The sequence below is a fragment of the Bemisia tabaci genome, chromosome 5 (assembly GCF_918797505.1).
Source record: "Bemisia tabaci chromosome 5, PGI_BMITA_v3".
Lineage (NCBI taxonomy): Eukaryota > Metazoa > Arthropoda > Insecta > Hemiptera > Aleyrodidae > Bemisia > Bemisia tabaci.
In genome coordinates, this window is record NC_092797.1 from 10,642,767 (window position 1) to 10,660,232 (window position 17,466).

Sequence of the window (17,466 nt, forward strand, 5' to 3'; positions counted from 1 at the left end):
AATACATGAGAGTGTTATACTCAGCGCGTGCGATATAGTGTCCTGTGTGAAGCACGGGTTAGTTGCTGGTATTAAATATATCGGAACATGGGATGCGTCCCCTCATAAATCAACTCCCAGATGTCGCTTTTTTAGCAGAAGGGGCCACTTTTAATACTTAAGACTTCATGGGAGAGAGGTCCATGTAGAAGAGGTTACTACGTACTGATAAACGGAAAAAGTATGAAATTAAGTGTCCAATAGATATGTGAACGAACTATCATAAAAAATTAAGTATTTGGGGATTTAAGAAGGATCTGTTTTTCATTAGGATCATTAATTTTATCTACTTATGATGAGAATATTTTATGAGCTTCATCATGAAACAAATTCATCATTTATTTATATTTTTTACAGGTATTGCGTACAAATTCATCGAAATAGCTTAAAGTTACGAACTACCAGGGTCCATTAAATCGATGTTGCATCATTGCGAGAGATTTAATAGCTCCCTGAAAACAATAGTAATTGTTTATTTGTCAACATAATGTAATCGGGTAACCGATGAAATAACTTTGGAATAATTAATTACACATGACCGGTGGACAGGATATTTAATTTGCATGCTCTTCCTTCGAATCGCGTCTTCGAACGGCATCTCACTACCAAGAAGAGGATTGAGTCATAAACGTTTCATTCAAACCGGGATAAAAACATTTACGGGTTCCGATTAATTGTTTTACTTTCTCCGCTGGATCTTTTTTAGAGTCTAGAGAGTAAGCTCCGCCTAGGGATATTATATTTGCCGCTGTAACATCCTCAGATCGATGAGAGCAAATTAAAGGATTTAACGGTGCAAAAATCCCAATTCGACTCCCTGAGTGATTCAATAAATCAATGAAGACATCTCTTCGAGTGCGATTACACGATTGAACTAAGGAAGAGGTGAAATGGACAGCGGTCAGCAGAGAGGCACCACGTTTTTTGGGGAACGCAACTGCCGTACCGAGGAAGAACACCGTATGAGCCTTTGGGCATTGCCAAATTTTCGTTGATAAAAAGCAAATTTCTTGATAAACTTATGAATATTTTTCTGCCAATTTTTCAGATAATCTCGGTTGCTATTTCGTCTAAAATTTCTGAAAATTTTCAAGGACAAATATTCATAATTTTCTTCAAAAATAAACATTTTAACGGAGGAAATTTGGCAACTCTCCAATGATCGTACGGCGCTTTTCCTTAGCACAGCAGACAAGGTCTTATTCGTGGGACAAGGAAGAATCTGTGTGAAATTATGACCATTGCCAACCAGAAAGCGGAATTGCAGTGTCCATTGCTGAATTCGCAAAAATATTCCAAATAAAGCAGTGACAACATCAATTTTATTTTAAAAATCCGTTTTACGATCAATTGCGACCAATAAAAATGATTTTGACCGTATTTTTCAAGCTTCTCAGCATCTTTGCGTGTTATTGATCCCCCGTTTGGATCGGCATACTCAGCGGCGAGGCGTTAATGATCGATGATCGATATTTCCCTATTTGAAGCTGTGGCAAAGAATCGATTATTAAAAAGTTCGTTGCAAACACCAAGTTTATCGATCTTTTTCCCCAGGTTTAAATGGCAGATCAATCGATGTATCGCAATGCACGCCCCGCTACTGAGCATGTTAATATGCGTGTTGAGCAACCTCACGTTAAGATCCGCGTTTTACACCGCGTATTGATTCAAACGTTCGGACTTACATCTTGCAATTAGGAACTACACTATCTGACTCAATTCAGAAACAGCACATGTGCCTTTAGTTTCCCTTTGCGGGTAGGTGATTCTATGCATGATCTAGAAATTGTAGTTCCTAATTGCAAAATGCAGTTCATTTATCTATGTGATAATTCGTGTGCTGAGCAATTTCACGAGTTGAACAATCTCAGGTGCTGCGTAATTGTTTGAACAGGTATATGTAAGGGACTCCTAGTCTAAAGATAATTGCTGCGGAAATTAATTGTGAAATCTACGTTCATATATTTGGAGTACCTATACAGATTCTAATGTTCATTGTCTTTTCTTCCCAGAGGCGGATCCAGTAATTTGGCAACGCCGGATTTCCTCCATTTAAACCTATGCTAAATAATCGATTCCTGTCGGAGCACTTGGCCCCTCCAAGGATCGATACATTTCCATATAGGTTTAATTGGGGAGAAGGCAATGTTGCCGATTCGCTAGATCCGCCAATGTTTCTTTCACTTTTGTAGAATTTTAGGTATGTTCCGACATTTGAAGCCCTCAGTTGTTCTATGATCATGGGAAACCATAGGTACAGAAACTCCACTGAAACGACTTTAATCCATGTAACTTTTAGCTGTAAGAAAAAAAGCCAATATGTATAAATTTAGTATGATAATGAATCCATCCGTAAATGTAAATTCAATGAATTTACACGACTAACTGCATGCCTTTTTGGAAACCATAGTTATATTTTAATGAGTTCGAATGCCACTAAAAACAATCGCATGTAAAATTGTGCCACCAAATTAAGAATATGAGAAACAAATCGAACCGAAAACAAGTGATATCATTCTGAGCAAATCCAAGTTATGTTCGCACAATTATATTCCATGAAAATTCTTACATAGTTATTTTCGCGTTTGTATTACTAAAAGAGCGTCTAATTTTTGATGGAATTAATTTTTTTGAAAATAGGGTGACGTTCTGGTAATAGATATTACAGCTATTTTTGAAAACAAGTCATTTTTCGGGTTTTTTTTACATACGTAAACGTTCTCATCGGTATAACTTGCTCGCCATAATGTGCTGGTTGCAAGCTCAAATTTCCATCAATTTCTGATCAAATGGTTACTGGTGCGCACCATCTACCATTAAATTTCTGCGGCCTGCAAAAATTTGATGGTAGATGATGGATCTGTGGGGCTCATCCTTCATCTGATTTCCACACAACCGTGCATATTTCATGCTTATTTCAATCAACACGCTGTTTTAATTAATTTTACTCATCAGTCTAGATAACTCTCGACCGCCATCTTGGTCATCATTTTGATCGGAATTTGACGGAAATTTGAGCGTGTAACCAGGCCTTAAAAATGAACGGCCGCTCAAAACACGTCATTCGCAGCTTTTGCGGTGAGATAATCATCCTTTGCACGCGCCTAGGCGCCTCTTGAAACGCAATCATTTGAAATCCCAGGCGTGACTTATTACGATTTTGTCACGGCAGTCATGGTTTAATTGCCCAAAAATGTCGCTGGAAAAAAACGGAAGTTAATTTGGGCGCATGTCACACTGTTAGTGGCATGTTAGCGCACCTGCTTGAGAAGTGAAGCCAACGACATAGCGAGGCCGAACACAGATTGTGCAGTTTTCAGTCCGTGATAGAAATCCGAAGAAAACATGTGCACTCACAGTGAATTGCACAATGTGTGTCACTACGCTTTTCTGGCAATTTTTTGGGTAAGATATAATTTTTATCGATATAATCTGCAGCTCTTACAACAGTAAATTGCTCCTTGAAAACTTGTTAAGTATGATATCAAACCGATACTTTTATCGTAATGACTTTTAGATTTAATTTCACTAGTTTCGATAGCATATGGTAGCATATTTAGTTATTCATTTCACTGCGAGCAAAATCTCATTGAATCATAAAACATCTCCATATCTTTTCATTGAAAGAAGATTTAAATATTTATTATTGGAAAATTCAAAATATTTTGTGTGTCTTTTTTGTCGAAATAAAATAGGAGACCAAGGTTGCTCACGTCATCACCCGTTCCTACGACCAATCAACGTTTTTAAGTGTAAATTTGTAACGAATTTTCGTCTCAATAGAATGAGGGATCAGCAATGATGGCTTCGTTGTTTATTGCTTGATAACGAGGCAATTTTTCTCTATTTTTATAAGATCTTCTCTAGATTTTTATCCTAATTTCGTCTCGTCAATCTGGAAGCCTATTCATTGTCATTCGCGATGTATGTAACTTTTTGATCCATTAGAGGCTGTCAAAGGCACGTAACGCCTTCAAATAAAGGGGTGTACCATCATCAATAATTTTAGAACAAATTAACAGCATAGCATAGATGCTTTCCATATGCAAGACGTCATGGAGTTATATTGCCGATATCCTATGAATTGGACGTGTTTCTGTCAAACGGAACTAAGCGCCAAATTGAGTTCCATTTGAGGATTTTAGAATCCCGGATAGCACGTTCTGTCAAACGGAACTAAGCGCCATGGAAAAGCATTACGAGTATAGGACGGAACGAGCATCGCATTCTGCAACACGCGCCAATCCAAGCCCCCCTCTCGCTTCCTCCCCCTATGGCGCTTAGTTCCGTTTGATAGAAATTCGTCCAATTTTGATCATCCCCAATCTTAATCGGTGTCTGGCTTTTGCAACGCCAGGAAAAATTTCCCCAAGACGGCAACTTCCATTGGAAGATAATAAGTAAACCACATTGGCAATTTTACCCAAAACGAAATGACAGGGCTCATTGATTGTATTCTAGTGCATACAACTTTTTTTTCACGTACATGTGATATATTATTTCTGTGGTTAACCTGATCCGCTGTAATAAAATGCCATACATACATGGGAAAAAATTTAAGTGCGAGAATATGGCGGGAAACAATTGAGGCCAACATTAATTTGTTCTCCTTACACTTGAAATTAATTCCTAGTGAACAAATGAATGTAACAAGTTGACAACTGTCTCTGAGGAAACCCGAAAGAGTTGAGCTCAACTGATTATGAGACTCAGTACTTCATGATCACTTATTCCATATTTTGAAAAGAACGTTATTCTTTCCCATTCTGCTCAGACGGGTCTAGCCTTAGTCATCGGTTCCGACCACCAAGCAGCCCCAGACACCATTGCTCCGGTTACGATTGACAGGCCAGAAACTAATATCCAGATGATCGCCACGGACAGTGAGGAGCAAGACGACCAAATACCCTTCAAAAACGCGGGCTATCCAAAAACTCGCAGAGCTGGAGCTCAAGCACGATGACGAGCAGCTCGTATTCAACGGACGAAAACGGGGTTAGGAAAACTATGAATCGTGCAACCACTCAGAAAAAATCTCCGGGTCGCTCGTCATCTTGGCACACTGTCGATTACAACGATGGAACTGTGATTGCGAGCGTGGTCAGTCGTGGTCCTGCAGATATCGTGGTCCATGAGAATAAGGCTTACGTGAACAGGAATTTGGTTTCTGAGGATGTGGGACATTTATATGAGCCTACTTACCAGATAGGGGAGGACGGAAGCTATTGGTACACCAACCTCCCTATTGGCTGGGAAATGGATGAGAATGAGAAAAAATTCTTCAAGAATAAGAGGAGAAGGTAACACACAAGCAAGACTTCATATGGATCACATTTAGCAAAAAGGAACCAGCGCATTTACAGTGTTGTAAAAATGTTGGTTCTTCCTAATGATCTAACAAGTCTCCCAGAATAGCAAATAGTTTTTGGTTTCAACCAAATAATTGATAATTTCAAAGGGAAAAAAATGTGTAGATTTTAACACTGTACATATATTAAGTATTTTTAAAAGGGAAGAAAAAGTTGCACGATTTTAAAAACACTGTAATTGCGAAGGTTCCTTTTTGCTAAATGCGATCCATATGATTTACAACATAACTACGTAGGTCAAATCAACAAAGAGGAAATGTTGATGCAACATTCTTTTTGTTGTAAAATTGAACGGCGTGCATCGTGCTGTCAATTAGACGTCACGTAAATGCTAAAGTAACTTCCTCCCCAGGCAGTTATTTTAGCACCTAGAGATGCACAATTACTAACCGTACAAGACAAGCTACACAATTTTTCAACACTTAGGGTTGTTAATCAACATTTTCATGTAGGTATTTCCAATGGAAGATGGGCGGAAAATGCATTTTGCCTTTCTAATGCCATCGCCTTTTTTTTGCCTTTTTATAATGAAGAGGCGCTCTGAGCACAGAACATCTTGCATTCGAAGAACTGATTCGAGTGTGTGACCGAGGCTTCGGATTGGCCGAAAAATCAGGCTACGAATTCAACCCTCCACCTGTAAGAAACTGCAGCCCACAAAAACTTAAAATTGAGTTCTTGATACCAAAACTTGGGGTACCGCACTAAACATTTCTGCACGTAAAACGCTGGAAAATGTTAAAAAAAAAAAAACCGGAGCTGCGGTGATTTGAATTTGTAGGTTCAGCAAACATGATTTCAAGGTAAAGCTGTGAAAATCCTATTTTGTCATAATCAGGATACGAAGAAGCCAGATCAAACGCAAAAAGCCCTCGATTGACACAAAAATAGACTAATTCGCTTTTAACTTATTCTTTCGTATAGAGGAAGCGTTTTCGATCGAAATATGGAAATCCAATTTTTGAACCAAACAGATAGACAAGAACAAGTACCCAATGCGTAAACTTTACATATCCTGCATGTAAAATGTATATATCTCTCCTCAGAGCATAATGTTTAATGATTTTAATTTCTGAAGGATAAATGGACAACAAGAAGACTATGCGAATGCTGGGCAGGCCATCATGAAATCAGCAGACAGGACGCTCGCGGCTTTACAACCTAGTCGGAGCTCTCCGGGTGGGTATGGAAGGAACGTGGAGAATATATGGGACCTGCCGAGAGCTTATGGCAATCAGTTCTCAAAAGACATTCGGAACCAATTTTCTGGAGTTTACGAAAATCAGTCCCCCTATTCAGGCGGCTCCTTCAGTGACTGGGATGCATCGAGCAGCGGTGGATCCAGTCCCCGCCCCAGGGGCAATAGAGGGAGAGGGAGGAGAGACGTGGGACGAGAGGAGGAAAAGAGACGGAGTGGGAATAACTCTCCTAGAGAAAGAACCACACAGAGTCCGCGGAAATATTCTCGACATGGATATAGAAAGTGAGAAAAGGAGCTTAGTAGAGGAACATTGGGAGGGGTAAAAAGACCAGCAGATTTATCCTGAGGGCTGATTGTTGAAATTGGTCGACAAAGCTATAGACCAGGAAGACAAGAGGGATATGGAATGGAGGGATCCTATTGGTTGAGGCGGGTGGTTGCGATGGACAAAGAAAGTAGGTAGTAGACTAACTCTGCCGTGCTAAAGAAGAGCGCCGTATGAGCCTGCAGACGTTGCAGAGTTTCCCTCGGGGAAACCCGAATTTACTGGGAAAACTGTAAATATTTTTCCCTCAAAATTTTTAGACAATTTGGCACGCAATTTAATCTAAACTATCTGAAAATTTCTAGGGAATATATGCTTAAATTGAGTCAAAAATACATGTTTTATTGATGGAAATTTGGCAACACTCGAATGTTCATACGGCGTTCTTTTTAGCACGGCAGAACTAACGACAACTCACAAAAAACCCTGTAGTTAGTCCATCATTTTCTCCCGAAGTCTGGGAATCAACCATTTCAACCAATAGGATCGCTTCATACTACCTATGTCTTCTTTGTCTATTGCTTTGTCTATAAATTTCAACAATCAGCCCGTTGTTTGTCTTTGACTGACCCGCTTGTCACTTAGATACTGCGCGTATTTAATGTAAACTATCAAATTTTATTTTATTTAGTCTAAAACTTTATTGAACTGGGTTACCCCTATATGTATAGTTAGAAGCTATATCTCATGAAATTTGTATTTAACAAGTATTAAATTTTATTTTATTTCTATATTGAAAACATGAACAATGATCAGCGTCATATGTATATTAGCACCTGCAAGACTTTAGGAATACTTCACGCATTGCGCCAAACAGTGCGGTCGGCGCACAGCCCATATTAGTGCCTACAAAACTGCATGAATACTTCTCGCATTGCATCAAACGCAGTGCAGTCGATCAGTTGGCGTGAAACGCATATTAGGACCTTCAAGACTGTAGGAATGCTGTAGGACTGCGTGTCATCATTCTTGACATTTCTACTCCAGTATTTACCATAATTGAAGGGAAAATATGTATTCTAATTATAACAATTCAGAAACTCTGACGATGCATAATTTTTTTTCACGGTTATATTAAAAGAAAATAGAACAAACGAAAAAAAGTTCTAGTAATAAAAAGTTCTGATGATAATCAAATCGAGTTCGAAAAATTTTCTCGCACATCCGCAGGAAGAGATTTACTTTTTACGTTGCTTCCAAGACTGAAATAAATTTCCCTTTATCCGCTCCATCCAGCCAAGTTTGTAAATTATGGAGATGAAACATAGCATTTCATGTCATCATCACGCAATCATCACTAGCTTTATTACAGCGATACATAGGGACCATCACTGGATCAATGGTCTATGCGCAAGTGATTATCCACCAAAAGTGAACTTTATTTGACGGAGGCAAAATTCTCTGTGTAGCGACATTTACCGAAGGGGATCTTAAGATCTGATTTTGAGATTTCGATGAAAAACTTCGCCTCGGATTTTCCAATTTTTGTAGACTAAGGTCCTTTTTCCCGTGAATGGACACATTTTTGGTACATACGACGCAGTATACTTTGAATTTTAGAGTTGTTAGTGTAATTCGTTGTAAATTACTTTTTCAACCCATAATATTTATTCGCGTGGTGCTGGTCTAAATTCAGGGTCAATATTTTTCAAAATAAAAGTGTCTTCTATGAATTCCCCCGATTCCTCGTCTTAACTCTATTCTCGCGACTTAGTTATCTCGTGAATACACAGTTTTTTGCATCATACGGTGGTCCCAGTGGCAGAGAGGAGGCGAGAGGGGGTATTGATAAAAGCGCAATCGGGTGCTTCAAAATACAAAGAGATACAAACAAAAAGTCCGTGCAATGTTGATTTCAATTGTTAATTAGATTTATTTTGGCAGAACGATGGTAAAATCATTACATACTAATGCTATAAAAGATTGAACTGAACTCAGCGTCGTTAAGGATATTATTAAATCCTCTAAGTACGTTGATATTCCATTTCTCTCGGATATTATATTCTTTTTCAATCTCTAAAATCGATGGAAACTGATATTAAATGGGCAATTAATGGACATACACATACGTTTACTTCAGAATTTACTTTATTTATTTTTGTGCGAAAATGAACCTGCTCTCCTCTCTGAGGATTTCAGTTTCGATTCCAGTTTACAGAGGGCGAATGAAAATGCTGCTTTACACAAATAATACAAAGTAAGTAGAACTGAGAAACTAAAAACTATTATCACAGATAAAATATCCAAGCAGAAATACTGGAATAGAGTGGTATCAGCAGTTGCCGGCCGCAAATGAGATGCTCCACCATGTTTCGCCACGTGATTCACCCAGAAGACGGCTTGGTCCATGCCTCGAGATGTAAAATCGTGGGATATCCTTGAATGCCTTTTCATATTTGTTAAATACCTGCCGGAGAGAAAGTAAAATTTGTTTTTTTGAAAAAATTATTAAACGTATATTGTGGGCAGAGAGTACACTTAAAGAAGTAACGAATGGCCAAACAACTTAGATTTTGTCAAGGAGGCTAGTTTTTAATATCTCTCTATTTTGAGCGTTCACAACACTAAGCGTAGTGGCAAAAAATCTTGTTCTAAGCTATTTGGGAACCTTCTCCTTCGTACCCATTCACTATTCAAAATGAACCCAATACATTACTGTATGATAGAATGCCGTGCCAAAACAGCTGATACTATTAATTATTATAGATTCTTTGTGTATTTTTTAGTGATTCATTCCGTTCTTACGTCAAAAGGTAATGATGTTATTATATATCTTAAATGATAATTCAAGTATGTTCTAGTAAAAATTAAACGGTTCCTATGGTGAAGGATCTCCAACGTCCGTGCGTTGGAACTAACCCTTTGTCTTTATGTCTTTCTTCGCACAGGGAAGAATCCAAAAAAACATGCCCAAAACACCCCTTACATCTTCTAGCATCACATCTCCGAAGTACCTATACCCGTATTTCTTGTTCACTTTCCTACAATAAGAGAGACTGTTAAAATTTCCTTGGAATTTCAGAACAAATCCTGCCCTATTGGTGAAAATTTTAACGAAAAATAGTGCTTTTTCGTCCAGATTTTGTCAGACGGGTTTGTAGTGATACAAGGCGCATAAGTGCAGTTTCTGCAATCTCGATAAAGACGTGTTTGAAGTTTCAAGATTACGTGGATCCTTAAGGCAGAAGTAAAGCTCTAACTGACTTTTTGATGCTTAAAAATTGGCGAATAGGAGCAACCTTCTCACAGAATACACCTTAAATGCGTTAAGACTAGTTTAATTTGAAATCATTAATATCTAGATTTTTCCAAAAACTGCATTTATGCACCTTGTCCACAAATCCCCTTATATAGAGTCTAACTAAAAAAAATATTTTCACAGTGTAGGAACCGTGCCCTAGCTTTCAAACTGAACGTAACTACAGAAAAATCTTGGTTGCATGAATTAAGGATACAGTTCCTATAACCAAGAGCACGGCAATATGAATTCCATAGTGCAGACGATATAGAACACCGCACTTACTAAAGGACTTCATTTTGCAATTAGGAGCTGCAGTATCCGCCACATTTGTAAAAGCATTTATCTGCATATGGAAACCAATGGCACATACGTTGTTTCTAAAATGAGCTGGAATTCATTGCTCTTAATTGCAAAATGACCAAACTTTTTTTCATTTTTAAATTTTTGTTTTCCTTTTTTCGATGAGTTAATCTAAAAATAATCCTTTCGGTCCAATGATTGCTTACTTTCCATCATACAGCACAGTATTAAGGGCTGATTTGATTTTATCGTATGAGTGAAGCTCTTTCGGCAGCAATCTGACACCGATTTCGGCGTCCACCATTTTTGCGGTGTTGATGTACTGATCACCATACCAAGGGATTCCGATTATTGGAACACCAAAGTGAACTGCTTCCTGGAAACTTTGAACTCCACCTTGCATAATGAAGACTTTTACATTCGGATGAGCTGAGGAAGAGAAGGAAAGACTTGTGTTAAACTTAAAATTTCTGTGAATCGAACACTTATGGAAAGACATTTCAATTCTCCTTTATATGTGCAAAGTGAAAATGTTGCACGCGTCGGAAAGATTCATCGTAGCAAGGGTGGTCATTTTCAAAATTCTACATTAAAATAAGCTGGGCCCCTTGTTGTTCACTATAGTCTCAATTTCATTTCAAAAGCAAAATTAATTTCCTTAATACACATATTTTCCCTGTAAGATTCATACCTAAACACTCTGATAAGCCTTCAAAAACAACCAAGATTGTGATAGTGAAATTGACTTATTTGATTTCTGTACTTTTTTCATTCCGTGACCCAGAAGGAAAACTTGATTAGTTTCAAGCAACGGTCCGAAAATCCAAAGAATGCATACGTGCATAATTCTCATCTTAGAATATTACCTAATACACTATCTTGTGGAAACCACTTTTGGGCAAGAATATTCTCCGATTGGCCTGGAATTTCTCCATCTAGTTCCCACTTCCAAAGCACTCGGTATCCTGGCGGTAGTTCTTTGAAAAATTTCAAAAAATTTGCTCGTACATCTCCGGCTAAAGATTTACTCTTCATGTTGCTTCCAAGACTAAAATAGATTGCTCCTTTCTCTGCTCCATCCAGCCAAGTTTGTAAATTCTAGAAAGAAAACATTATTTTATTCTAAAATCAAACATGTATCTACATAAATATTATAGATTATATGTATGTGATCATCCACGAAACGGGAGCCAAGGACGGAGAAACATTTTGAATCGAAGTATCAGAGTTTGGGAAGAGAAAAATAAATTAGGGAAATAACTCAATATTTTACCATCAGTTACCAGCACGTAATATGAGAGTTTTTGGTGCAAAAATCGGTAAAAATTAACTACTCAACCCACCATCTTCAACTTTAGAGGGCCGGTTCTAAGGAATGACTGTTTCTGATATTACAATTTTTAAAAATGAAAAATTCTGTAGATTTCTTCTTTTCTTCATTAAATTAAAATTAATTGATTACCCTCCATGCTATTTCAAAACGTTTTAAAAAATTCCGGCTGTTTTTATAAAAATTAAGATCGTTCAAAAATATGGAAAATTTAATTAATTCCTTAAAAAAGAGATTTTAGTGGTCCCTGTGCACAGCTAATAAGGCAAAAATAGTTACAACTCCTTCAGTTATTTACATGCAACACGCCTATCCCTTAGGAACGAATAGTTTGAAGCAGGCGTTCCCATCAAGGGGCGTTGCAATTGAAGACACCATGTTTTATCTCTTTTCGTGAATAAAACTCAGGAGAAAGCCAGAAAATATTTGAAAATGTTAAGCCTCACTTAAGTTTTTTTAGTATAAAATAGCTAAATTTGTCGCTTATATGACCAAAAGTCATGTTTTTTTCCATACCATGAAATCGTTTATTGCAAAGCAGAAGCCATTGAAGTCTCACAGCACTTTTTAATTTTAAGTTCAGAAAGCTGTCAAAGATGAATTAGGATTCTCTAAGGAAGCAATCTCATCAATTTACAATTAACTGTTCACAATCTCTGCGCAGTTCACAATGGTCTTCAAGCCCCAAAAATTAAGATAAAAATGTACCCAAAGACGGTTGGCAGCGGTCGAATTTATGGCACGCGTAGACGTAAAATCACTAAAAATCAAAATCTTAATTGATTCTATTTTCGAAAAATAGGAATTTGACATTTTCAAAGTAAATGCAAGTGTTCTACTGATTTTCATTCGCTTTTTTATGTATTTGTCTATTGAATAGGTGTCGATGGATTCACGTTTTTATTTTTCGTTTGATCTATGCCTATCGAATGTATACCCTCTCGTTTCTGGCTGCATGCAGACTTCCTATCATACTGTTTTTTCAAGTGAACAGTTCGCCTTCAACGGCGTCTGCAGCAATTTGTTATGAATATGTTTTGGATGCTAATTTTGGCCCATTACATACTCGACTCCCTGAAAGCGTTTTATAAGCACTAGTATAGAGCAATCTGTTGGAGACTGAACGAAGTTGGGACTAAACGATTCATTCAATATCAATCCTGTTGTCCACCAACAGGGTGCTCTAATTTTACACATAAGATGCGTTCAGAAAGTCAAGTATGTAGTGGGCTGAGATTAGCACTCACATTCGTAACAACAATTGCTGCGGACGCAGCTGAAGGCGAATTGCTTTCGCACATAATCGCGTTCAGAGAGTAAAGTATGCAATGAGCTGTAATCAGCAGACGCAACGTATTCGTAAAAACAATTGCTGCGGACGCAGCTGAAGGCATATTGAAAAAAAAAACCGTATCAACCAAATGTAATACCTTTGGAAGTTTTTGAGGGCTTTTAATGTGCAGCGGTCCAACCTCGATGACATTCGGACCCAAAGCCCTCGGGTAAAAGTACAAAGGGTTAGAGGTGACCAGGGCAAGACTTATGTTTTTCCAGCACCCATCCAGCAGTTTTTCACTTTCAGAACCGTGAGTCTCGCTGAAATAGCTCCTGGCCGCTGATTCCATCCTCTCCTTGAATCCGGAAACGAGGTAGTAATCAGAAAACCAGTTTTCTATTTTCTGCCATAAGGTCATCCTGGACGTGTATCCGTAGTGGTCGAAATGGGACGGCACGTAGGACAGATGGGTTATACTCCCCAAATTATCCTCCGAGGAATAATCTGCGGTCAGTGTTATCATTGTGATGATCGGTGCGGCACCGGTGAGGATTCGTGTTAGTCCGCATGTGTAGGGGGTATAAAAGGACTCCCCGATAACCAAGTCAAATTTAATGTGGTTTGACCGTACAAACCTGAAACCGGAAAGTGTTATTCTAAAGCTCGATTCGACTTCCTACTATACCCTACTGCTCAAGAATGTGTATTGTCGTCAATCACATCAGTGGCGTGGCGTGCTTTGCAATTTATCGATTGATCTAGCTGTCATTTAAACCTATGGAAAAGGATCGATAAACAGGGTGTTCGCACCGAACACCTTAATGATCGATCTCGTATGTTAGCCCTGTGTCCACTCGTCATGATGGCGTCAAAATGGAAGTTCAAAGTGAATCGATAAGTACGATCCGTTCGCGATTGTTGATCAAAAAAGAGTCGCGCCACTCTATTTTGAGTTGCAACACTCATCAATCGCATCAAGTCCCGACTTTGAGCCACTAATCGTTGAAATCGATTCAATTTGAGCTTCCATTTTGACGCCATTTTGACGAGTGGAGGCAGCGCATATAGCTTTAAATGGGGAAATATCGATGATCAATCATTCACGCCCCACCACTGTCACATAATACTGTGGGTATACTCCAATTGGACCGAGTTTATCAGAAAGGAACCAACCCAAATTTTTTTACAAAATTGAGTTAAGAATGTATTTGAGTTCCACTAGTCGTATATTTTCTCCTGCCAAAAACTTGAATTCGAAAAACAGATATTAGTTAGTGAAAAGAGGGGTTTAAAGTTTACTTTATGCATTGGGTCTTATGCAGGAATAAAACTTCAAACCTATTTTTCTAGTTTCAACTTTATGCGGGTTGGTTCCTTTCTGATGAACCCGGTCCAATTATTTATTCATAAGAGAAATGGATGCGTTTCCCAATGTTGTGTGTCATTTGACACTTTTTAACATTTTTTTAGATTTTGTCTGCATTTTTATCACTGAAAAACTTTTGAAATAGCTTGACAATTTGACGAATGAACCATTGAAATAGAATTAAACTCAAAAGAAACGAAAACTATTTAGCTAAAGTAAGAAAATCGGCGAATAAGTAAAAATTCAATTTTGTAATTCAGCGCTATATTTACTGTGTTAAGTTTCAAATGCTTGGTAATATGGATTCCATTACTTACTGTTTGAATCTCAAAAAGTTGTCGGTTCGAAGCTGATTTTTGGTCAGTTCATAGCTTGGTTCGAATACTTTCGGCAGCTCCCACTTAGACCACGGTCTCTGTAAATTGACAGCGTCGTCTGTATCTCCCTCCGAGAAATACTTATACGAATATGATAAATCCACGAAGGTGTAATTTTCATGATGTGACAGTCCCTGATAAGTAGAATAATTCAAAATGGGGTGAATAAAAAAGTTTTTTACAGTTATTTACGGATCATCAAAGTTACACATTTGCCATGAAAATTGGCCCCTCCAATATTCAACATCCTAATTGAAAGCCATTATACTCGCTAAATCGTCATTGAAAAAAATACCTAATACATTTAAAGGATAGGTATTAATTAATGAAAAATTACTTACCGGTACAGCATTTGGACTGATTACGAAAAGCTCATGACCATCTTTGACCAGCCGCTCGGTTAGAGCCAGAATCGCACGCTGATGGCTATAAGAAGGTGTGGGGTAATACACCAAAATTTTATATGAATATGCACCGCAAACTAGACCTAAAATTAAAAGATAGCATTTTGCGAAAATCATGTTTTCTCTCAATATCCCAATTTGTATTGCCAGAAAACTTCGACGAAACGATGTAATCCGTTTTCAGAGTTTTGTCAGACCAGAGGTTTCGACGAAAAATTCAATATTTTCTCTTAAAAAACCGTTCGCTTACGACTTTAACAAAATTATAATTTAATATGAGCGTTAATTTTGGTATTTAACATTTTTCTCGCGGTTCCTGGGAAGCTAAAGGGTAAAAAAACTAATAATTTTCCCGGGGTTCGATTTCGATCGTTGGGAGCTATGGAGCACTGAGAAGATGTTACTTTCGATGTACTATCTAGTTTTCTTAGGTGCTAAAGGAAGTTTAATAATTTGTTGCAAATCAAGAGGCAAATGATATATTCTCAACATATGGGTGCACTTGAAAATTACACCGTAATGTTCCTTTTTTAGAAACCTGAAATTGTAGTCACGAGTGTGCTCTTGACTCAATTCCGCCCACTTAAAAGAAAAGCGTTTACAAGGAATATTATCCCAGGAGGGACTTGAAAAATTAAGTGCAAAATAGTTACCGCCCCCGTAAAGCTATCCGCAGTCGTCGAAATTACGTTCACATGTGCAATCGTCCGTTATTGTGCGCGCAACTACTTTCGTAAACACGGTAAGAATTATTATCAGCAAAATGGACCACTAAACAAAGTACGAATTTGAGCAATCTGATACACGTTTCTTAACCAGAATTTCACGTGTAACACGACTCGCACAACGAAAATTACTGAAACTAACTCCTAACGAAGATATTAACGTTTTTATCTCACATTAGTTAGGAGGAATTTCAACTGCCCGCTCACAAGAAACTCAAAGCTCTACGTGAGTCAAATCGCGCACTACAACGGTTTCAGCAAGCTTCTCAATCGAGCAATGTTCATTTTCCATCGTGTCGTTCAAACTATAAGCAATTTGCTATAGCTGAGCCAAAGCGTCAAGACTGAGGTTGCCAGATTTTTATATCGCAGAAACTATCATGATAATGTTTAGCGCGCCACGTGAATCACGTAGAGCATTGAATAATAATGAGCGGGTGGTTTGAATTCACGCATCAGGAATCATTAAATATCTTTGTAAGGAGTTGATCTCGGGAATTTTTGCTGTGCGCATCGTATTTTACGTGGAAGTTTGATTAAGAAACATGTATCAGAATGCTGAAAGTCGCACCTTGTCTAGTGGTCCATTGAAAATGTTACTTGCAATCACCTCAGTTTTGGAGGAGTCCTGGTCCCCTTCATACAGCATGAAAAACTGTTCATCACGAACGACAACTTTACCGTACTATGGAAAAACGCCGTATGAACCCTCAGGCGTTGCCGACTTTCCTCTGATAAGACAAGAATCTCCTGGTAAACTCATGCATATTTTCCTTCCAATTTTCCAGATAGTTTTGTTCGCAATTTCACCTGAAGCTCCTGAAAATTACAATGGAAAATATTCATAACCTTTCTAAAAAAGAAACATTTCATCGAAGGAAATATGGCAACTCTCGAATGTTAACACGGCGTTCTTCCTTAACACGGTAGCATTACTGAAGAGATTTGTTTCTTTTGCGCTTACCGGTATAGTTGGTGTGTTTTTCACCCAAACTTTGTCATCAAATTGTATTTAGTGCTTTGTTTTGTAACATCGACTCTCATGCATATAGGTCACAATCTTGTGTCCTCATAAAACTTGCATAATTGGATAGGAACAATTTTAAATAGACACGCAAAAATAATGTACACGTGTTTTCATCAACGACCGGCCTACAACAATAGTCCCTACTGCAGAATATTAATTGAAAAGGCTCTTTGGATATTCATTAAAGTTGTAAATATTTATCCTGCGTTATTAAATTTGAGCACGTTGATATCCTTGTAGGAAAAAAAAATCTAAATAATTTTAAAAGCAAAAGTATAATTTTATTCAAATGATAGAAACTTCTCTGAGATATTTTGAGTCTTGTTCCCTCCTCGCCTGCACAGAGTACCTTAATGCGATGTAAAAAAAAATACTCGAAGATAAATATTTGCAGCACGCGAATTTGAAGGCGCTTTATGTGCGCGACTTCAACGAACATGCGACGGTTACTAAGAATAAAAATTGTCATAGAATCTTTCCAGAGCT

At 37.9% G+C, this 17,466-nt stretch overlaps 2 protein-coding genes across 2 annotated transcripts; one reads left to right on the forward strand and one right to left on the reverse strand.

The window, feature by feature from the left end:
- Window positions 1–2,884: 2,884 nt before the first annotated feature.
- Window positions 2,885–8,859, forward strand: LOC109034509 (uncharacterized). The gene is made up of 3 exons (XM_019047708.2): window positions 2,885–3,444; window positions 4,814–5,339; window positions 6,487–8,859. The coding sequence occupies exons 2-3, from the start codon at window positions 4,999–5,001 to the stop codon at window positions 6,893–6,895; spliced, it is 750 nt and encodes a 249-aa protein (XP_018903253.2). The 5' UTR covers window positions 2,885–3,444; window positions 4,814–4,998; the 3' UTR covers window positions 6,896–8,859.
- A 144-nt stretch (window positions 8,860–9,003) lies between these two features.
- On the reverse strand, window positions 9,004–15,628 carry LOC109034534 (UDP-glycosyltransferase UGT5). The gene is made up of 6 exons (XM_019047747.2): window positions 15,166–15,628; window positions 14,765–14,958; window positions 13,236–13,716; window positions 11,342–11,573; window positions 10,682–10,904; window positions 9,004–9,341 (listed from the first exon to the last, which is right to left on the reverse strand). Exons 1-6 carry the CDS (start codon window positions 15,343–15,345, stop codon window positions 9,023–9,025), a joined length of 1,629 nt encoding a protein of 542 aa, XP_018903292.2. The 5' UTR covers window positions 15,346–15,628; the 3' UTR covers window positions 9,004–9,022.
- Window positions 15,629–17,466: the final 1,838 nt, after the last annotated feature.